The sequence below is a fragment of the Mus pahari genome, chromosome 9 (assembly GCF_900095145.1).
Source record: "Mus pahari chromosome 9, PAHARI_EIJ_v1.1, whole genome shotgun sequence".
Classification (NCBI taxonomy): domain Eukaryota; kingdom Metazoa; phylum Chordata; class Mammalia; order Rodentia; family Muridae; genus Mus; species Mus pahari.
The window spans coordinates 24,469,769-24,489,226 of record NC_034598.1 but is presented as its reverse complement, the minus strand read 5'-3'; the positions used below and the strand labels follow the sequence as shown (position 1 = coordinate 24,489,226).

General features: G+C 45.4%; 1 protein-coding gene across 2 annotated transcripts in view; it reads right to left on the bottom strand.

Annotated features, from left to right (window-relative positions):
* Sh3rf3 (SH3 domain containing ring finger 3) overlaps nt 1-19,458 on the bottom strand; it is a 322,824-nt gene that overhangs the window by 71,643 nt on the left and 231,723 nt on the right. For both annotated transcript variants that reach the window (XM_021205361.2, XM_029542691.1), the window contains one exon: nt 15,844-16,203. In XM_021205361.2, the coding sequence (XP_021061020.1) occupies nt 15,844-16,203 (360 nt within the window). The remainder of the gene's footprint in view (nt 1-15,843; nt 16,204-19,458) is intronic.

Here is a 19,458-nt window from a genome sequence, read left to right as displayed (position 1 = left end):
TCCTGGTACTCACTTTGTAGACCAGGCTGGCCTCGAACTCAGAAATCCGCCTGCCTCTGCCTCCCAAGTGCTGGGATTAAAGGCGTGTGCCACCACCGCCCGGCTGAGAGTATAGTCACTTTTACAGTGCTAATTCTGTTAATTCACAGCATGGGAATCAGAGCTCCCAATCTTTAGATTTGGGTGCACAACCTGAAGTAACCATGGAAGCCAGCAATGTAGAAAGGGACCCTGAATGGTGTGGCATAGTAGGACACAGGTGCTGTGAAGGGGAGGGACTGCAGGGGACTTGGAGGATCAGGAAGAGGTTAGTGCAGAGGGACAGGAAGGAAGGAGAAATAATGATCAATAACCATATCTGGAAAAAGAGACAGGGAAACACTGTTCTATAGATTACTTACATGGAGCTATTTCACGTGGGGGTGATAATACTCCCCCAACAAGAGCCACAGACTATCCGAGAAAACCTTGTTCAATGTGTTGGTCAGTCGACTCCAAGAGACTCCCCAAACAATATAGGCAGTTGTCATTGCCCTTGGTGGCCGCTTAGAACTTGAAGGTATGCCACACACTTTGGATATGGTACCTGCAGGAACCGAGCTGGAACTGACCTGAGAGCCTCCTCCCTGAGGACTAGCGCTCACATTATTGGACGGTGTTCTGCAATCTGCCAAGGGGACAAAAGCAATCCATGGTCCTCCTCAGCTATGAAGCCTATGAACCATGACAACAGCCAGCACAGCGAGATGTCCCCAGTGGTGCGGTACTGATACCCTTATCTTGGGGAGTGGGGGGTAACCAAATAGCTGTCTAATTGAACGTAAGGCCTGTACAGTAGGAGGGAACCCATGCCTGTACTGTAAGCCTAGCCAACTACCCAGTGCAGGTGGGGTCATTGGCCCTGGAAAAGACCACCACTGCCATCATGTCACTAAATTACCATAGTTTCTAACTGTCCTGTAAGTACTTATCCCCATGCACACAGGCGAGTGTGCCTCTCAGGCCCTCATCAAAGAAGACTCTATTTTTAAGTCAGCGGATACTCACAACTGTAAATATAGAGGATAAGTAACTGTGGAGTTCCGGGCCCCAGTTGTTACCTATACAATGTAACCACTTCGCCTAACACTCAGGGAAATTCCGAGGAGGGGGAGCAGGGAGATTTTAAGAGCCAGAAGGCCAGGGTGCCTCCTGTGAGAGAGTGTCTTCTAGACTCAACAAGAACGCTGTACCCATAAAATATCAACAGTGTGCTTGCCTACACAAGAACCTCATGACAACAGTTAACTTATCAGCACAGGATGGTAACATTCCCAAGGCACCTCTAGATGAAGAGTTACAGGCCATTAATGGCTTCCGAGAATGGGAGAATCAGCACTTTCTCCAGGGATGAACCCAGGGATAGGTTATCCAATCCCAAGTGTTTAGTCCTAAATACATGCATGTGAGAACACTAAGTGGACTCCCTAGATTGTATACATGTATATACTCCACACACACATGCACACACACACATACACACACAGATACAGACACATACACGCATACACATATACACACATACACACACACATACACACACACACATACACACACAGATACAGACACATACACGCATACACATATACACACACACAGATACACACACACATACACATATACACACATACACACACACATGCAGACACATACACACACATTTGTATACACGTGTAAATAATAATAGTAATTATAGAAGAGGTAATGATTTTTGAGAGTTGGGGGACAGGAGAGGAGTTGGAGGGGAAGAGGGGAGAATAAAAATGATATAAATACAGTACTCATGTATAAAATTCTCCTAAATTTTAAAAGTAAACAACAACAACAACAACAACAACAAAACCTAGACCTCAGACAATGGTCTATAATGACTCCAAGAGTGTCTGGTAGAAATCTCTGTTCCAAGTTCAAATCCAGCCTGCTTACTAGGGATCATGTGCCTGCTGACCCGTCCCATGATGGGTCTTGAGAGTCACACTAAAGGAAGTCTGGTGTGGGGCAGAGACGGCTCAGTGGGGAAAAGCAAAGCACTTCTGCATAAGCCTGATGACCCAAGTCTGGATCCCTGGAACATATGTAATGAAGCCAGAGATGGTGATATACATCAGTAATCCTAGCACTCCTATGGTAATATGAGAGACCAGGACAGAATTGCCCAGAAGCTCATGGGCCACCTAGCTTCGAGCACACAGCCCAGCTGCAGAAGCAACAGGAGACACCAAAAACCAAGGTAGGAGAGCAAGAACCGACTCTTGGACAGTTGCCCCCGACCTCTGTAAGTGTTCTGTCACACACATGCACATGTATCTGCCACCTACACATAAAGATATATAGAACGTCTGTATCATCATATCTTTTAAAAAATGAATGAATCCAGGAAGGACACATACCAGGACTGTGCCTGAGCAGGTGAAGACACACACATTCAAGGGCTGACCACCTCGGTAGTCAGTGGCATTCCCCATGGAGCCATTGCCCATAAACAACAAAGAACTGGTGACAGCCTCAGGCCTAAGCATGAACATTTGGCACCAGCCTGGTAGACGTGGGGTCATCTAAGAGTCACAGCCAATAAGGATGCCCTCACCGTATGGGATTTTCCATAGTGCCAGCTGAATGGATGCACACCCCCGTAACAGTCACCAACAGTGTGACCCTGGGCCTCTGTTGGTGACAGTGGCTTGCACTGTGAAATGCCAGCATTCTCTGGGATCAACTCAGTGCCAGCTTCTGTCTGAAACACTGCCATTGCTCAGCCCCAAACTGTCCAGTTGTTACCAACAGCAGAGGCTCCTTATTGCAATTTAATAGTCTCATAAGCAAACATGCCAACTAGGCCATGCGGTTTTACCACTGCGATTAATAAGTGGAAATAATAGGTGAAAGGGTTGGCAGGGATGTTGGGGTCCCAAGCTGTTTGAGACTCTGCCACAGATGAAAACCCCCCAGAAGAAATACCTCATCATTTTAATTTTTAATATGCATCATGAAAACACTGTTATCACCCCAAGGGGTAGTGAGATAAACATGTTTTATTCAGTACTTGCTGTCACTGTATCACCCTTGGTGAACTGCATCTCAAAAGAAAAAGCGAGAATTAAAGCATTTGTGGCCTGATTCTTCTTGGTTCTGTACATAACCGGAATTGAAGATAGCTTAGGAATGTAGAATAGAGTAGAGTAGAATAGAATAGAATAGAATAGAATAGACTCACATCTTGACCCACAGACAGGAAGCAGAAAGAGCAAATGGGAAATGGTGTTAAGTCTTTAAACTCTTGAAACTTATGTCCAGCCCAGTGACATACTTCCTCCAGCAAGGACATATGTCCTAGCTCTCTACAAACAGTCCCCAAATGAGGACTGAATATTCAAATGTCTGAGACAATGGAGGAGCATCTATCATCTAAACTACTACACCCTATAACTTGTACCCATGCTTACTACCTAAGGTGAAGGCTAGTGTCTCTGCTACTGCCCCCTGGCCATGCTCTCCCTACAAGCATGCCAGATGTGCTGCCTCTGCCACTGGCCCCTGGCCATGCTCTCCCTAGGAGCATGCCAGATGTGCTGCCTCTGCCACTGCCCCCTGGCCATGCTTTCCTTAGGAGCACGCCAGATGTGCTTGCAGACTATGGCAGCAGAAGCAGCTAAGCTGTTGGTTTGATGATCTCAACTGGAGGCAAACCGTGACCACAGCTCAGATGTGTCCCAGTAACTCTGCTCCAGGTTCCACAGTCAATGAGCAATGTTTATCCATTTAGGTTACTTTGGCTGCATTAGCTGTGCAAGGGCAGTGGTGATTAGTCAACATTGAGACATGTGACCACAGAGTCTACACTATTGATTATCTGACTTTTTGCCACAGAGTGCATTGCACAGGGAAGTGTATGCGTAGTGAGCCACAGTAGTGTGCCGAAGCTTACAGCGAATGCCCTTGATAGTACTAAGAATCAACTGAATCCAAGGAGAGTGGCCCGCGGGAAAATAGTACCCACAAAATACCAAGGGTAGAAAGATATCTGTGAGGAAGACATGGATATAGGTGTAGATGACCTTCATCCAAAGCCTTCTTCTATTAGCTTTTTCATCCCTTTGTACAAAAGGCACATTGCCATGTGGCCATAGGCAGATGCATTGTGTCTGTGGCATGTGTAGATCCATAAAATGGAAGGCATTTTCTAGATTGTACTTTCTCCATTTGCATGTAGTGATTTTCCTGCTCTGCTTTCTAATCTGCCGTGCTTCTGGATCCTTCTTCCGTGTCTAGGCATGTGAGTCTGCCTGATCCTCACCTCCATGGATACTCCCCACTCCCACATCCAGTGCCCACACTCAGCTGCTTCCAGAATTGCAGAAGAAAGCTCTTCTTTGGACCAGACACCGTGGGATTGTTTATACTCATTGTTGAAGCTCAACTGGTAGGTTTTTAAAAGACAATCCCTTAAAAGGCATGTAATTAAATTCATAACTTGCTAAAACTTCTAAAAGTAAGACATGCTTTCAGCCTCAAAGGCAGCTGGAGCTTTGCAGGTGGGTAGAGCGCCAGGGGCAGCCGGGCTGATAGGCGTTTGACAGCGACATGGTTGCAAAGCATCAGGCCTGGGGCAGCCATTGCTGTCAATTTCTTCATCTCTTAGCCAGTGCTTCCTCCCAGCCCCACCCCACAGCTTGTGCCCATCTACCTAGTAGCAGAGGTAAGACTTAGGTAGCAAGGGAGCTCCAGGCAGAGCTCAGTTTCCTTCTGAGACACAGGGTGTTTGAGAAATGTTCTTTTCGAAGTCGCCCTAATGATTTCCAAACACTTTCCCAGTTGCATCAATGTTAAAGCAACTTTCTTCCATCTCAAGGGGTTGCTTATTTGGAGCTTATCTGTCAGCAGCTGAGCTCTCCAGAGCTGGGGTGGGGGGTGAATGGGGCCGACTGAAGGACTTGCACATGGCTGCATGAGAGTTGGGCCATGTTAGACTATCTCTGGAACATTCCAGGGTCCTCCAGAGTGTGGACACTCAGTCCTGCAGAGTCAGTAGGACCATACAGGCAACACTGGAGGGCCATTAGAGCAAAACTGGCCTTAGGGTTTACAAGTGACAGCGCCTCATGTCAACTGCTGCAATCAGATGTACCTTCAGTTTCCCTAACTTCTGTGTTCAATGTAAGGTTTTCCACATCTGTATGGGACTTGGGAGAGGGGTGTGATGGGGCTCCGAATCCCTACCTTCAAGTACGTTGGGACTATGTGTCTCAGTTTGCACAGTTTGCAGATATGACATATGTCCCTGAAGAGACATCTTGGCCACTGTATTGTTGCCACAGTTTTATGCACCCCCCTCCCTCAAAAGAAGAAAAAATATCCTGCACCAGGGCCAGCAAAGATTTTCCAATAATACTCCAGAATTTGTGGGTCCTCTGAGCTCTATCTAACACCTCGGTGAAGGCATACTATAAATGTTCTAATAAACCCATGATTTACTAAAGCAGGCCATGAGGCTGCTTTAGCCTTGGGAAGAGACAAGAGTCAGATCTTCCATTGCCTAGGACTCACAGGTTTGAGTCAGAAACAGGCTCCTGTTTCTATGTCCTTAAGAGCCCCAGGCTTCTTGTCAACTGTTGTCATCTGCCTACACTGAGGGATTCCCAACAAACCATGTTCACTTCAGCTCCTTGGGCAGTTTGGTGAAAACTTCAGTCACTTGCTTGATTTATGGGAAAACCCCTCTAATAAGTATAGTATTTCATTTATTTGGGAGTGACACACACACACACACACACACACACACACACACACACACTTTTTTATATAACCATAGCCTTATAATATAATGGAGCTAATGGAGTTGAAAAATTCCTATTGCCTAGTGATAGATACTGTGATGTTCATACCATGATACTTGCTTGTTTGTGGTGACGGTGGTACAAACATGCCTACTGTGCTGCCTGTGTTATAAAGGTATGGAATTAAGTCACCTATAGACCTAATACTTGCCAAGGATATTAAATGATGGTGTGATTGGTTTATGCATTTTTCATTTACTTGTGTGTACGTGCACATGTGTATGCACCTGTGCATGTCATGTCTCAGTGGGGAGGTCAGAGGAAAGCTTATGGGCGTTGGTTCTTTCCTTCTAGAATGTGGGTTCTGAGGACCTAACTCAGGCTGTCAGGTTTGGCAGCAAGCACCTTTATTTGATGAGTCATTTTGCCTGCCTTGTCTTTACTTCTTACCTGAGTAATTTTTATTCCTGTTTTAGAGTGTGTGTTCTGTTTATAAAGAGCAACACATGGCAAACAGCATGTTGTGTTGCCATGAAGCAACAGCCTCGTTGATCTCAGGTTAATGCCGGCCTTCCCCATCCCCTCTCTCCACCATCTCTAGTAGTAGTAGTAATAGTAGTAGTAGTAGTAGGTGTGTGTGTGTGTGTGTGTGTGTGTGTGTGTGTGTACACGCATACAGGTACACATGTGTATGTACAGACATAGGGAGGCCAGAGGACAGTCTTGAGCATTGGTGGACAGGTACCTTCTAGCATTTGTTTCAGATGGGGTCTCTCATTGGCCTGGAGCTTCACCAAGTAGGATGGGCTAGCTGACAGCAATCTCCAGAGACCCACCTTCCTGTGCCTATGTTGTGCTAAGATTGTAATCACAAACACTATTTTGTTTTGTTTTGGTTTGAATGTGGGTTCTAGGGAGCCAAACTCAGGTCCCAAAGACTGCAAGGCAAATGTTTTACAAATTCAGTCATCTCTTCAGTCCTTTTAAAAAAGTGTTTCAAGTCTCACTGTGTAGACCAGGATAGCCCCAAGCTCACTATTTAATCCTGGCTGCCTGTCTGAGTCTCCTGCTCCAGCTTCCCCAGTGCTGGAGTTCTAGGGATGGGCTACCATGCCCAGCTGTGTATCTCTTGATGTACACAGTGGCCATTTCAGGTGACTGTCCTGTCCATTCATGTCTATGTAAGTACTCTCTGCCATGTTCACTCAATGAGAAAATCACCCAATAACGAATTACTAAAACACGTACCTGTCACTAAGTGACGAAACAGCGAACCATTTGCCAGTCTTATCCAAATCATTTGAAAAGCAAGCATATGAAATTCTTCTCTTAAGTTGGTGTATATTTATGATACACAGTACTGGGTCTCATAGGACATCTTCATGCAGATATAGTATGTATTTGACCACGTTTCTCTCTTTCAATCCCTACAGTTTTACATGTCCTTTTATGGCCCACATACATATACAACATATATATTTACATAGCATATATATATATATATATATATATATATATATATATATATATATAAAACCTAAGATCTGCTAATGATATAAAATATGCCCATATAATCTGCATCTGACTTAATTTGGTAATACCACATCTCCAGATGCATTCATTCCCCTGCAAACAATGCAATTCCATTCATGTGGATGAAAATCTATTATATGTGTGTACACATACCACACTGTTTTCATTTATCTGCTGATGGGCATATAAGCCAGTTCCATCTGGTTATTGTGACTTGTGCAGCAATGAACCTGGATATGTAAGTGCCTCTGTGATATATTCTGGCAAATACTCAGGAGAGCTGGATCATGTGACCATTTTGTTTCGGCTATTAATTGTTATTATTATTATTATTGTTATTACTATTATTTGAGGAGTCTTAATGCTGACTTCCATAGTGGTTGGACTAATTTAAATTTTCATCATTATAAAATTCTATAAGAATTCTATTTTCTCAACATCCCTGCCAGCATTTGTAGAGGTATTTCCTAACTGCAAATCTGACAGAAGATTAATATCTGGGCTAGAATATACAAAGAACTAAAAATAACTAAATACCAAGAAATCAAACAACCTACTCAAATAAATAGGAAAATGAGATGAACAGGCAGTTCTGAAAAGATGAAGGGCTATATAAATGGCCAATAAACATGAAAAAAAATGTTCAACATCACTAGCCATCAGCAAAATGCAAATTAAAGATAAATTAAGATTCCCTCTCACCCCAGTCTGAATGGCAATCATAGGAAAACATCTGGACTTTTAATGGTGGAGTCAGCTCAAATAGCTTTTACGTCAATATTTTGGCTGACAGACTTCTGCCCCCAGCAGAACAATGACACATGACTGCTACTCCATTATTCACACAGAGCGGCGTGCTCTGACCTCTGCTGAGAGCAGAAGGAATTCTACAGGGTACGAATATGAGCAGCATGGGATTGGAGCCAGACATCTCTCAGCTGCACCCTCTGCACGGCCATCAGAAGGGACCCAGAGCTCACGGGAGGGCCGGGAGTGACAGAAGCTGTCCGCTCACAGACGGGCAGCCTGAGTTTTATGCACCTCGTTGTTTTGTATGCATGTAAGACCCTCAGGAAAGTGTGCTGTTGACAGGACACACCCAAAAAGAAAGCTTTTAGGGGCTAGGCACACATAGGACACAGAGACAAATGCACTTAGACCCTGACCTGAAGGACCTATAGGTCTCTGAGGGGAATAGCCATATCCACAAATCAGACTCCACTGCAGACACACAAAGGCACAGTAGCAACACAGGGATTAATCAGTGACCCATCGGCACAGAAACCAGCAGAAATGAAGGGATTATTTCAAACTGTTGCAAGGAAGGTGATTTTTGCATATGATTATGTTCCTATGTGCTAGCAGTAAGTGAATGGCCAAGACAAGTAACAGTAAGAAGGGATTCCTAGAGTTTTGGTCAGTAGGTGGGCAGTGGGTCTATAGATGGAGCATAGGCTGAGTTGGTTGCGGTTAGAAAGGCAACCTGGGACTGAGTCTCACAATGTCATGGGGGTATCTGTAGAAGCAGAAAGGTTGGGCTCTGTGCGTGGGGATTCAGGGAGGCACTGAGGGTATGGAGTCTGCATTTTTGAAGATGAGATATTGGCTTGGCATTATATTATTATTATTATTATTATTATTATTATTATCTTTGTATTATTAGAGACATATATGGAATAAAGGCACAGAGTAATGTGAAGAAAGGAAGTGCATTACTCTAGCATCCATTGAGTTGAGGCACCTTTCCAAATGAAGCCATCATGCAAGTGAGAAGGTAGCTAAAAGTAAGTGTAGATAAGTATACACCTCAGAGGCGTAACCCAGTGAGGGCTGTGTATACACCTCAGAGGCGTAACCCAGTGAGGGCTGTGTAGTGGGAAGATACATACATATGTATCTGTGAGAGACAGACAATCACGGAAAGTACTCAGACTGGACCAGATAGAGCCGGGGAAGGGATGCGCAGAAAGCCCTAAGGTTAGCAGTGTCAGATGCTAATGAAGAGTCTGGAAGAATGATACACAGTCAGGCACTGTGATTGTACAACAGAGGAAGATAGTATAGGGGGGCTGCAGGTTGTCAAGCACGCCAGCATGAGGAGGCGACATGCTCCTGGCAGGAGCAGAGCAGATGGTCCTTGGAAGCAGTGCTAGAAGACGGGGCAGAGAAGGGGTCACCCGTGTCTCGCTGAAACTCACACTGCCCTCTTGTCCCACAAAGCCCTCAGGAGAAGCAAGCAGCCAAACTAAGGCTACCTGTTGCATCAACAGTGGGAGGGGCCCTACATTATTCTCAGTCTACCTTTCCTTCTCCCAGTGCCCCTCCCATGATCCGACTCCAGAATGAGTCTCAGAGATGCCCCGTCTCAAACCCACTGAACTTCCTGTTCTGGTTACTGAGTGCAGGAGGCAAGCTGCTGGTCTGAAGGTGCACCAGGAGAAGGACCATGGATCCCCTTCTCCCAGCATTTCCTGCTCCTGGCACTGGACTTCAGGATAGGACATCAGGGTCTGCCTACTCCAAGCCTTAACCTTAACTACGTTCCCCACACCCCATCTCCCTTGTCCCTAAAAACAATGGTTCTTTCTTCTTGCTCAGTGGTAATATCAATGAGGTCTTAGCCTAAAGCCCTTTTCTATACATGGCCAGATAGAAAGTTTTGTTTTTATAGTGCTGGAGATTGAGCCCAGGTCACACCCATGCTAGGTAATGGAACTATAACCTGAGTACTAAAAAGTCAATGCCGTAAACACTTTAGGCCATGTGGGGCCGTGTAGTCCCTTTGGATTCCTCTATCTCCTCTTGAACCCTGCTTTGAGTTGTTGTTTTAAAGTTCTTAAAAATATGTAAAAACCAAGTCGGGCATGGTAGCGCTGCCTTTAATCCCAGAACTTAAGAGGCAGAGGCAGGTGGATTTCTGAGTTTGAGGCCAGCCTGATCTACAGAGTATATATATGGAACTCATATATATATATATATATATATATATATATATATATATATATATATATATATANTGTGTGTGTGTGTGTGTGTGTGTGTGTGTGTGTGTGTGTGTGTGTGTGTGTAATGGTAACTGGGAGGTAGTGACACATGCCTTTAATCAGAAATCAGGTGGCAGACCTCTGAGTATGAAGGCTGTCTATCTAATCTATGTAGTGAATTCTAGGCCAGCTATAGTTAATAGTGAGATGCCATCTCAAAAGAAAGAAAAGACCCTGAAAGAAAACACGCAAACAAAAATCAGAACTGAGGTTGTTTCATAGTTGGTTAAAGTTCTAGCCTAGCATGCACAAAGACCTAGGTTCATTTCCCAGAACCAAATAAAACTGGTGTAATAGAGGATGCCTGTTATGCCAGCACTTGGGAGGTGGAGGCAAGGAGATGAGAAGTTTAAGATTATCCTTGGGTATATAGTGGGTTCAGAGCCCAGCCTGGGATGCATTGAACCCTGTAAGTAAATAAACAAATAAAATAAAAATCATCTACAGTGTGTGGGTTATGCAGAACTATCTCGCCAGGCCCTCACATAACACTGAGATAATTATGGGCTCAGCCACCAGTTCTAGCTATAGAAACAGTCACTGAGGAGTCAAGAACTCCCAGAGGAATTTCCAGGGACAGTCTTCCCTTCTCTCCCCACCACCCATGAGGAGAGCCTTGCAGTGAGAGACTTGATGGGATCAATGGGATGAGCACCCAGGGAGAGTGTGTTGTTCGAAGCTAGGCTGTAAGAGGATGAATCTGGTTGGTCTACATGCCAGCAAGCCCTTCTAGCTTGGGGGTCAAAATTAGACAGGAGCAATTCTGAGCCAATTAAAAAAAAATCTGGAGTCAGTCCCAGCACCACTGGCTACCCGGGTACAGAGAGCTGGGAGTCCTCTGCCCTCAGTACAGCCCTGACCAGGTAGCACACTCCCCCTTCCTTCTCTCTGAGTCTGTTCTCAATGGTCTGGGCAAGTCTATGTTTGGCATGCTACTTTAGGCCCTCCAGATCACACTGTGCACACCATAGAAGAGAATCTGTGAAGGAGGTGGTCGAACACAGCCAGCGGAGACTGTCCCCTGTCTTTGTGTCTATAGTATGAGCACAGAAACAAATCCCATTGTCTTTTGTTGAGAGTCAACAAGCACCTTCCCCTAGAGCCCAGTGCATGGGGGGAAAAAGTTTTGGGGTGAGCCATTCCATTGTTTCTAGCATTTGCCTGGATTGAACACTAAGTCCTGGGTCCATGGGGACCTTCACCCCCAGGCACAGCAGAGCAGCAGGTACCCATCTGGTGCTTAGAGCTGGAGGAGTAGCTCGGGCATGCTCTGTAGCAAAGCCAGGATTTGGGAAAAGAGCCCTCGTAGCCTCTAGGTTGTATGCCATTCTCTAATTGGTCAACAGAGAGTCAAGCTAGGGGAGGGGGGTCTCTGAGTTAGGTAGCCTATCCCCCAGTAAATCGTTTCAGAAATCCCGGCAGCAGGCCATATCTGGTGACATATGCCTATAATCGTAGGACTTAGGAGACAGACGAGAGGATCAAGAGTTGCCAGTCTGAGCCACACAGAGAGTATGAGGCTAACTGGAGTTACCTAAGGAAACTTCGTATCAGAGAAGAGGAGGCAGGAAAAACAAACAAACAAACAAACAAACAAAACTGCTGGGAGCTGGCGCTATTCTGGGGAAACTGGTATATGAAGTTTCTTCATCCCAGGTGACAGCGAGATATTGCCCCAAAGTGGATTTCAGCAGAGGTTCTCAGTTGCCTGTGGTGAGGCAGGAGGACTAGGCCAGTCTGGCCTGGTTCTCTCTAGTTCATGGCTGACAGGATTAGATAGTTTACAGGGTTTTAAGGCTCTGGGGCTTGGCTCCATGGTAGGAGAGCAGTAATAGGTGATATTAGTTCACTTACTCCCTCCTGTACCATCACCCTCTTTCCGGAGCTCTGGGGAGCACAACACCTAAACCCAGATCGAGTTAGAAAGCAGTTGAACTGAAGTCAGTTCAGCTCCTGAGCCTTGGGAAGAATTCTCCCACATCGTGGGCTGGCGATCGAGTCTCTCATCTCTGAGCAGCAGGTTCACTCTTATACATCCTGTGTACAAATGCCATAGTGAGGCATGGCGTCACTTCAGCTAACAGTCAAGGAAATGGAGATGCCTACAGAAGACTCCAGGCATTTCCCCAGATCTGTTCAGTGGGGTTGTACAACCTTAGCAACACTCCAAAGGAGAAAACCAGAGAGGAGCCCACCCCTCTACCCTGTCCCTGCCCTCCATTGCTCTGTGCCCGAGGGAGAGAGATGGGCAAGGGTGGTCTTGGTGGTTCCCCTTAGTGGTAAGGTAACCTGCAGAGCAGGGAGAGGAGAACGGATAGGGAAGTCAGGAAGTGCAGTCACAGCTGGAGGAGCCACTTGGAAGAGGACCACAGTCAGACAGCTCTGCTCCCCAGAACCTTCAGTTTTCATGGTGGTGCTCAGATCATTCTGTCTCAGAAACATGGGGACCCCTGCTGGGCTTTCTTTAGTCTTTTCTGTAGAATCCACAGCCCTTCTGCTTCCTTTCATCTTAAGGTAGCAGAGACCAAGAGGGGTTAACATTAGCTACCATGGATGTTCTTTCTGTGCATGCATGGATCACTTCTACTCCAGGACTTCAGGATGCAGAGCCAGCTCAGGTCTCTCCTGCCATTTCTGACAGAAGGTTCTCTTTATCCAGCTTTATCTACCAGCAATGAGCCCTATAAGACGTGTTCCTGTCAGCCTATTTTATTAGTGACCCTTCCTGGAGCCGGCCTGGCTGCTAGCAGAATTCAACATGGTGTCCCCCAAGTAGGTCCCATGATAACTGGTTGTCTCTAAAGCAGACACCTGTGTGGACTGTTCTATGGAATACAGTCCAGTGGTCAATGGGGGTTCAGAATTCATCAGCATCAATCACCACATCCCTTTTTTAGAAGAAACCATGATCCTGAAGAACTTGAGCCTAACAGCCTGTGACAGTGCCCTGGGGGCAGGAGAGAGATGGATACACCCATTAGTCAGTGAGGATCCCAGATGACAATCCTGCCCTTGCCCTCTTCCATCCTCCCCAGAGCCCAAGGGCTCATCAGTCAGTTAAGGGGTTTTGTGTTAACAGTCTGACCAGACATCTGGGCTTCAAGGAGAGAAAGGATTGATGGCTGTGGGCCACTTACTGATCCCCAAAGTAGAGCTGCTTACTGTGGACTATGGAGGGTGAAGCAGCAAGGTGTCTTTTCTCTTTGCCCAAGATGTCTGTGTTGGTATACAACCTGGGAGCAGAGATGGCCACTACCAGTTGCTATGCCCTCATAGAAATTTAAAAACAGCACGCACGAATCAACAGCCTGAAAGGATTAGCCCATGAAGGAGGGTGGTAGGGCCATGAGTCAAGTCAAGTAACATCACCTTTTATTTTAATAGAAAACATGCTAACAGTCCTGTGCTGTTTTTGTAATTAATTTTTTTTATTGTCAACTTGACACAACCCAGAGTCACCTGGGAAGAGGGGATTGCAACTGAAAATTTGCCTTGGTCAGATTGCCTGTGGCTATGTCTATAAAAGACTGTCTTAACGGATGACTGATGTAGGAGGACCTAGCCCACTTTGGGCGGCGCCATTCCTATGTGGGTGGACCTAGGCTGTGTAAGAAGGATAAGTGAGCATGAGCTAGGGAATGAGTGGGAGAGAAAGCCAGTGAGCAAGCCACTAAGCAGCATTTCTCCATAGTTTCCGCTTCAGTTGCTGCTGTGTTTTTATGCAGATTTCCCTCTATGATGGGCTGTGACGTCGAAGTATAAGCTAACAGACCCTTTCTTTCTTTAAGCTGTGTTTCATCATGGTGTTTATCACAGCATCAGAAAGAAAACTAGAACCATGCCCAAGGACCGTTCCATGACCAAACTGTGTGTGGGCAGAGGAGCTGGAAGTCAAGATCATCAAAACTCCAGATACCAAAGTGCCAGCTGCAGACCACGGCCTCTGCCTGAGACAAAGCCAACATGGGCGTGCTGATTAAAAAGGGATACAACACTATGTATGAGTGGGTTTGTATGTGTATGGGTTGTTTGTCAGTATGTGGTGTTGATGTGTGCGCACAGATGTGCATACGTGCATAATATGTATATGCTCTGCAGTTGTAGTTTTCAGCTGATGTGGTACACCCAACAGAACTACAGTTTTCCAGAAGCTCAGTGGTTTAATTTCATTTGTTAAGATCTATTTGAGGCTTGTCTTCTCTTTAACTTGAATGGCAGAGGCAGGCAGAATTTCTATGACTGTAAAGCCAGCCTAGGCTTCATAATGACATAGTGAAATTCTCCCTCAAAAAGAAATGCATTTATTTCATTGTACGTTGTATTGTTTTGCTTGCATGCATGTTTCTATAGCGTGTGTGTGCCTGGTGCCCACGGAGGTCAGAAGAAGGCACTCTAGATCCTCTGGAACTGGAGTTACAGACAACTGTGAGTCACCATGTGGGTGCTAGGAATTGAAGCTGGGCCCCTTGCAAGAGTAATATATGCTCTTAATTGCTTAGTCACCTCTCTGACCCAGTATAAAAGATGATTCTCCATATAAATTTATCCAAGTCAACTGGAATTTTGGAAAATAAAGCCAGCTGCTTATTGGTTCCTTCCCAAGTGTAGCCATGTACTGATGCCATTTCTCTGAAGCATGCCCATGACAGTCAGAGGTGGCCCTGGAAAGAAAGTAAAGCAGGCCAGGCAGATGGACCTTGGGGTAAGAAGGTGTGGAGCGGACAAGAGCTGGCCCTCCCCCGTTCTAACTGTGCACAGAAGCCTTGTCCTGGAGTATGCTAAGCTTGGAGGCCAGTGGCTCGCTCCTCCAGGAGACATGCTACCTGCTTCTTGGCCTTAGCAGAAATTTGATGGCACAGGAGAGACCCCCTCCTCCCTTCCTGGAATTCATAAAGGAGAAACTTTCCAAGACTGACAGGTTTCCTGGATTTCACGTAATTATTGCTCTATGCTCTTTAAGCATATTATTTTGGGTACTTAAGTCTACAAATAGACTAGTGGAAGTATAATAAATGTTACATTTAGAAATAGAAAGATCTATAGAAAGAATGGCAGAGAAAGTCTGAGAGCAATGTGGCTCATCGGGTTCTCAGATCTTGTCCCTTCTCTCCTGGGAGGAACATCACAGAGTTGCTCGAAATGTCACACCCAAGGCTCTTCTCAGGATAAACATACTGAGCATCAATAAGAAAGGAATGTCCAAGATGATTGAATATTACTCCAATGCTGGGTCCAGGAATGACTGATAACCACCTCATACATGGAGGCCACCATGCACATAGTTATAAAACCTTTGATGTCAACGGCTTGCCCATGAGGAGAGACTCCTAGCCACCCACAACAGTTCTAGTGAGTCTTCCTTCAGGATAGCTCAGGAATCCAGGGCTCAAGGTATAGAGGTGGAATAGGAACCATGGGAATAGTGGACACAGACCCCCGGCTCTGGGAATTACCTGGGTGGGGACAGCGCAGGACAGATGGGCAAGCTCCCCAATCCTGGCTGCGGCGCGTGGGTCGCTGGAGCTGATCAGCACCGGAGCACTAATTTCCATGGAGTGCCTGTGACTGGCAGCCTGTGAGGATTTGTGCGTCACGCTGAGCGCAGTGAAGGAGTGGCGCTTCTTGGCATTCTTCTTGCTGTCCACGCGTCGTTGAAAGGCACTGACTGCCCCCGAGCTACTTAGGGTGGGACCAGGGGCCACACTGGCTACTGTGCTGGGGTCAGAGGACAAGAGGGCATCGTAGTTGTATGCAGTGGTGGCGGCAGGGCACAGCTTGTCCATCTCAATGAGTTGCTTGGCAGAGTCGTTGAGCTAGGTGGGAAAAAAAAAAGAGAGGAGACATCGTTACATAAATGTCGGCTACCCCACGCCCTCCTGTCTGCCTCTCAGCCCTGTCCAGAGCTCTCGCTTGGAAAATGATGTGTTTACAAGGTCAGAGCTTCTATCTGTGGTTTCCACCGTGAAAAAAAGAAAGAACACAGGCATGAGTTTCCTTGGAAAGGTTTCTGGAGATCACTAAAAGGCACAGAAGAAAGGAAGGGCCTTCTAGGACTGCTGCCACAACCCTTGTCTTTCTCAGTGAGTTGGCATTTCTTCACACAGTCTATAGCTCCCATGGAGAGGAACAAAAGGCCGAGGGAGTGAGCATTTTCAGAAAACTCTAGGCATTTTGAGGCACATCTGGTCTGGTGTCCTGGAGTTGCTCTGTCAATCTGTCACATGAGGCTAAAGGGACTGAGGGGTGATACACTGACTGAGTACCTGTCTTGGTTTTATCTAAGGCTGTATGTGCTGAGATAACGTGGCAAACAAAGACTTGCTTTAAACCACTTTCTCTGCTAGAGTGCCTCAAAATGCCCAGAGTTTTCAGAAGACGCAGGCTCTGGCTCTGCAGATCTGAGATAGCACCCAATTTCCTGCATTTTTTTCCTCCTTTAAAACAGATTTTTTTTTTTTTAAAGGCTCCACATATATAGGAATACCCTCAGAGGCCAGAAGAGGGCATCAGCTCCCCTGGAGATGGAGTTATATGCAGTTGTGAGCCACCTGACCTGGGTGCTGGGGACCAAACTTTGGTCCTCTGCAGAGCAGCAAGTGCTCTTAACTAACCACTGAGCCACCTTACCACTCATTTTCCCATTTTTTCATATGATTTATTTTGATCATATCTACTCATCTCTTCTTATCCCTCCCAGATTCAACTTCCAACTCTGTGTCCCACTTAAAAACAAAACAAAACAAAACATCAAGTACAAGTTTGTGTTGTCCATATATGTTAGATGTGTGGCCTTCTACTGCACCATGGTGGACCATGCTGGGGTTTGGTAGGGCTTGAACTTGTGCAGGTCGTGTGCATGCTGTCGCAGCTGCTCTTCATTCAAATGCTCTGTTGTATCTGGGAAACAGATTTCTTCTAGTCATTCACCCCCCCACTGGATTTTACAATTTCTTTCATCCCATCTTCTGCAATGATCCCTAAGCCTTAGGTGAAGTGGAGGTCATATAGACATCCCATTTAGGATCAGGAAATCTCAGTCTCTCATTCTCACATTGACCAGTTGTGGGGTTCTGTGCTAATCAGCATCTACTAAAAAGGCTTCTCTGATAAAGGCTGAGAGATGCACTAACATAAAGGTAAACAATAAGTCATCAGGAGTTGGTTTAACACTATGTCTATTTACAAAACAATATAAATATAAGCAATATAAGTAGGTTCTACAGTTCTTAGTCTAGATAACAGTGACAGGCGTGGATTTCAAGTTGTGGAGTGAACTTTATATCCAATCAGAAAGTGGTTGGTTTCTCCCATGACATTCATGCCACGATTGCACCAGTGAGCATGTCTTGACAGGCCAGGCATCACAGAAGCTCACAGTGTTTATAGCTCAGTGTGACTGATGATCATTCTACTCATCTGGTGTCATGCACAGCACCTTCAAGTACTATAAATGCTAGCCAACAGGGATGAAGTTACAGGAGAGTCCTAGCTTGACTTCTCTGTGCTCTATGTCCCTATTGTTAGGTTCTAGAGGATAATTAAGAACATCAGCAGTAGTCGGTGATGTTTGGGGCTCGATGAGACCTTACTGGCCAACAATTCCGAAAGAAATAATCCATTCCTGGTGCTGAGCTTTTTATTTGTTAGCTTGTGGTTTCTAGTAGGAGATTGTTAGCACTTTATAGGGTAACTCTATATTAACTCTATTTATATGTGTATATGCATAGATTTTAGGAAGCTTCTATAGTAGGTTTCCAAGGACTGTTTTAAAATGTCTTTAATGTTCGTTATTCCTCAACATCTGACTTATTTAACTCATCTTACTCCACTATTCCTCTTTAACATTTATACCACTGTACTTTATCTCCCCTCCATTAATGTCTTCTTCCCTTCGTGACCCCTAATTTATTCCATGACTTCCATGTAGATTCCAAATGGAACACACATATCTGAAATTTCAAAGTGCATTCACAAATGAGAGAAAATGTTAGGTTTGTCTTCTGGGGCTAGGTTACCTCATTTGCCTGAGTATTCCATAATTTTATTTTTCAAATGTTTTGACTCCAAAATATAAACCACACAGCAACCAACTTCTTGGTTAAAGGTGGGACTATGTATCTATGTCCCCCTTCTCAGTGATGAGATCTTGTGTGTGCTGTCACCATCTCTGAGAACCATATGAGGACCAGTCCTCTTGTGTCTGGAAGCTGCTGTTTGCATGGAGTCACGCACCACCTTTGACTCTTACAATCTTAGTCCTCCTTCACATGGGTTCATGAGCCTAGTGGGAGGAGTCTGATAACGGTATCCCATATTGGCCTGAGTGTTTTAAAGTCTCCCACTCTCTTCATATTGACCAGTGTGGCTCTCTTTGTTGAGGGCCACCCACTACAAAGAGAAGCTTCTCTGATGAGGGCTGCACAATGCTTTCCTCTGCTGCTTAGATCAATATGTCATGAGAAGTCATTCCATTGCTATGTACATTCAGCAGAAAAATAGCAGATTTTCCCATAGGTTTTTGACATATCTAGTCTCAGGTTCATGGCCACTTTAGCAGTGTCATTTATGGGTTCCATCTAATGGAGTGGGCTGTAAATCGAATAAAAAGTGGTTGGTTACTCCCAAGACATTTGTGCCACTGTTGCATGAGAATACTTTGCAGGCAGATCACTCTTGTGGGTCGTAGGATTTGTAGTTGAGTGAAATACATTTTTATGTTCTCCCTCTAGAAGCATTCAAAGTATCCCCCAGAACTTGAAAACTCGTCAGTCGGGGTGAAGCTTTCCGTTAGACCACCAGTTCACTGTCTCTATGTTTAATTACACTAGTAAGTTGGGTCTTCAGCAATAGGGTTTCATCATGAGGTTATGGAGAGCAACAAATAGCCTTGGCCTTTGTGATGTTTGAAGGGATGTCTATGGCACCCTTTTGGTCAATGAAGCAAACAAGATGTAGTCTGTTCCTGGCACTGGATGTCCTACTTGGTGATTTTATACACACACACACACACACACACACACACACACACACACACAGAGAGAGAGAGAGAGAGAGAGAGAGAGAGAGAG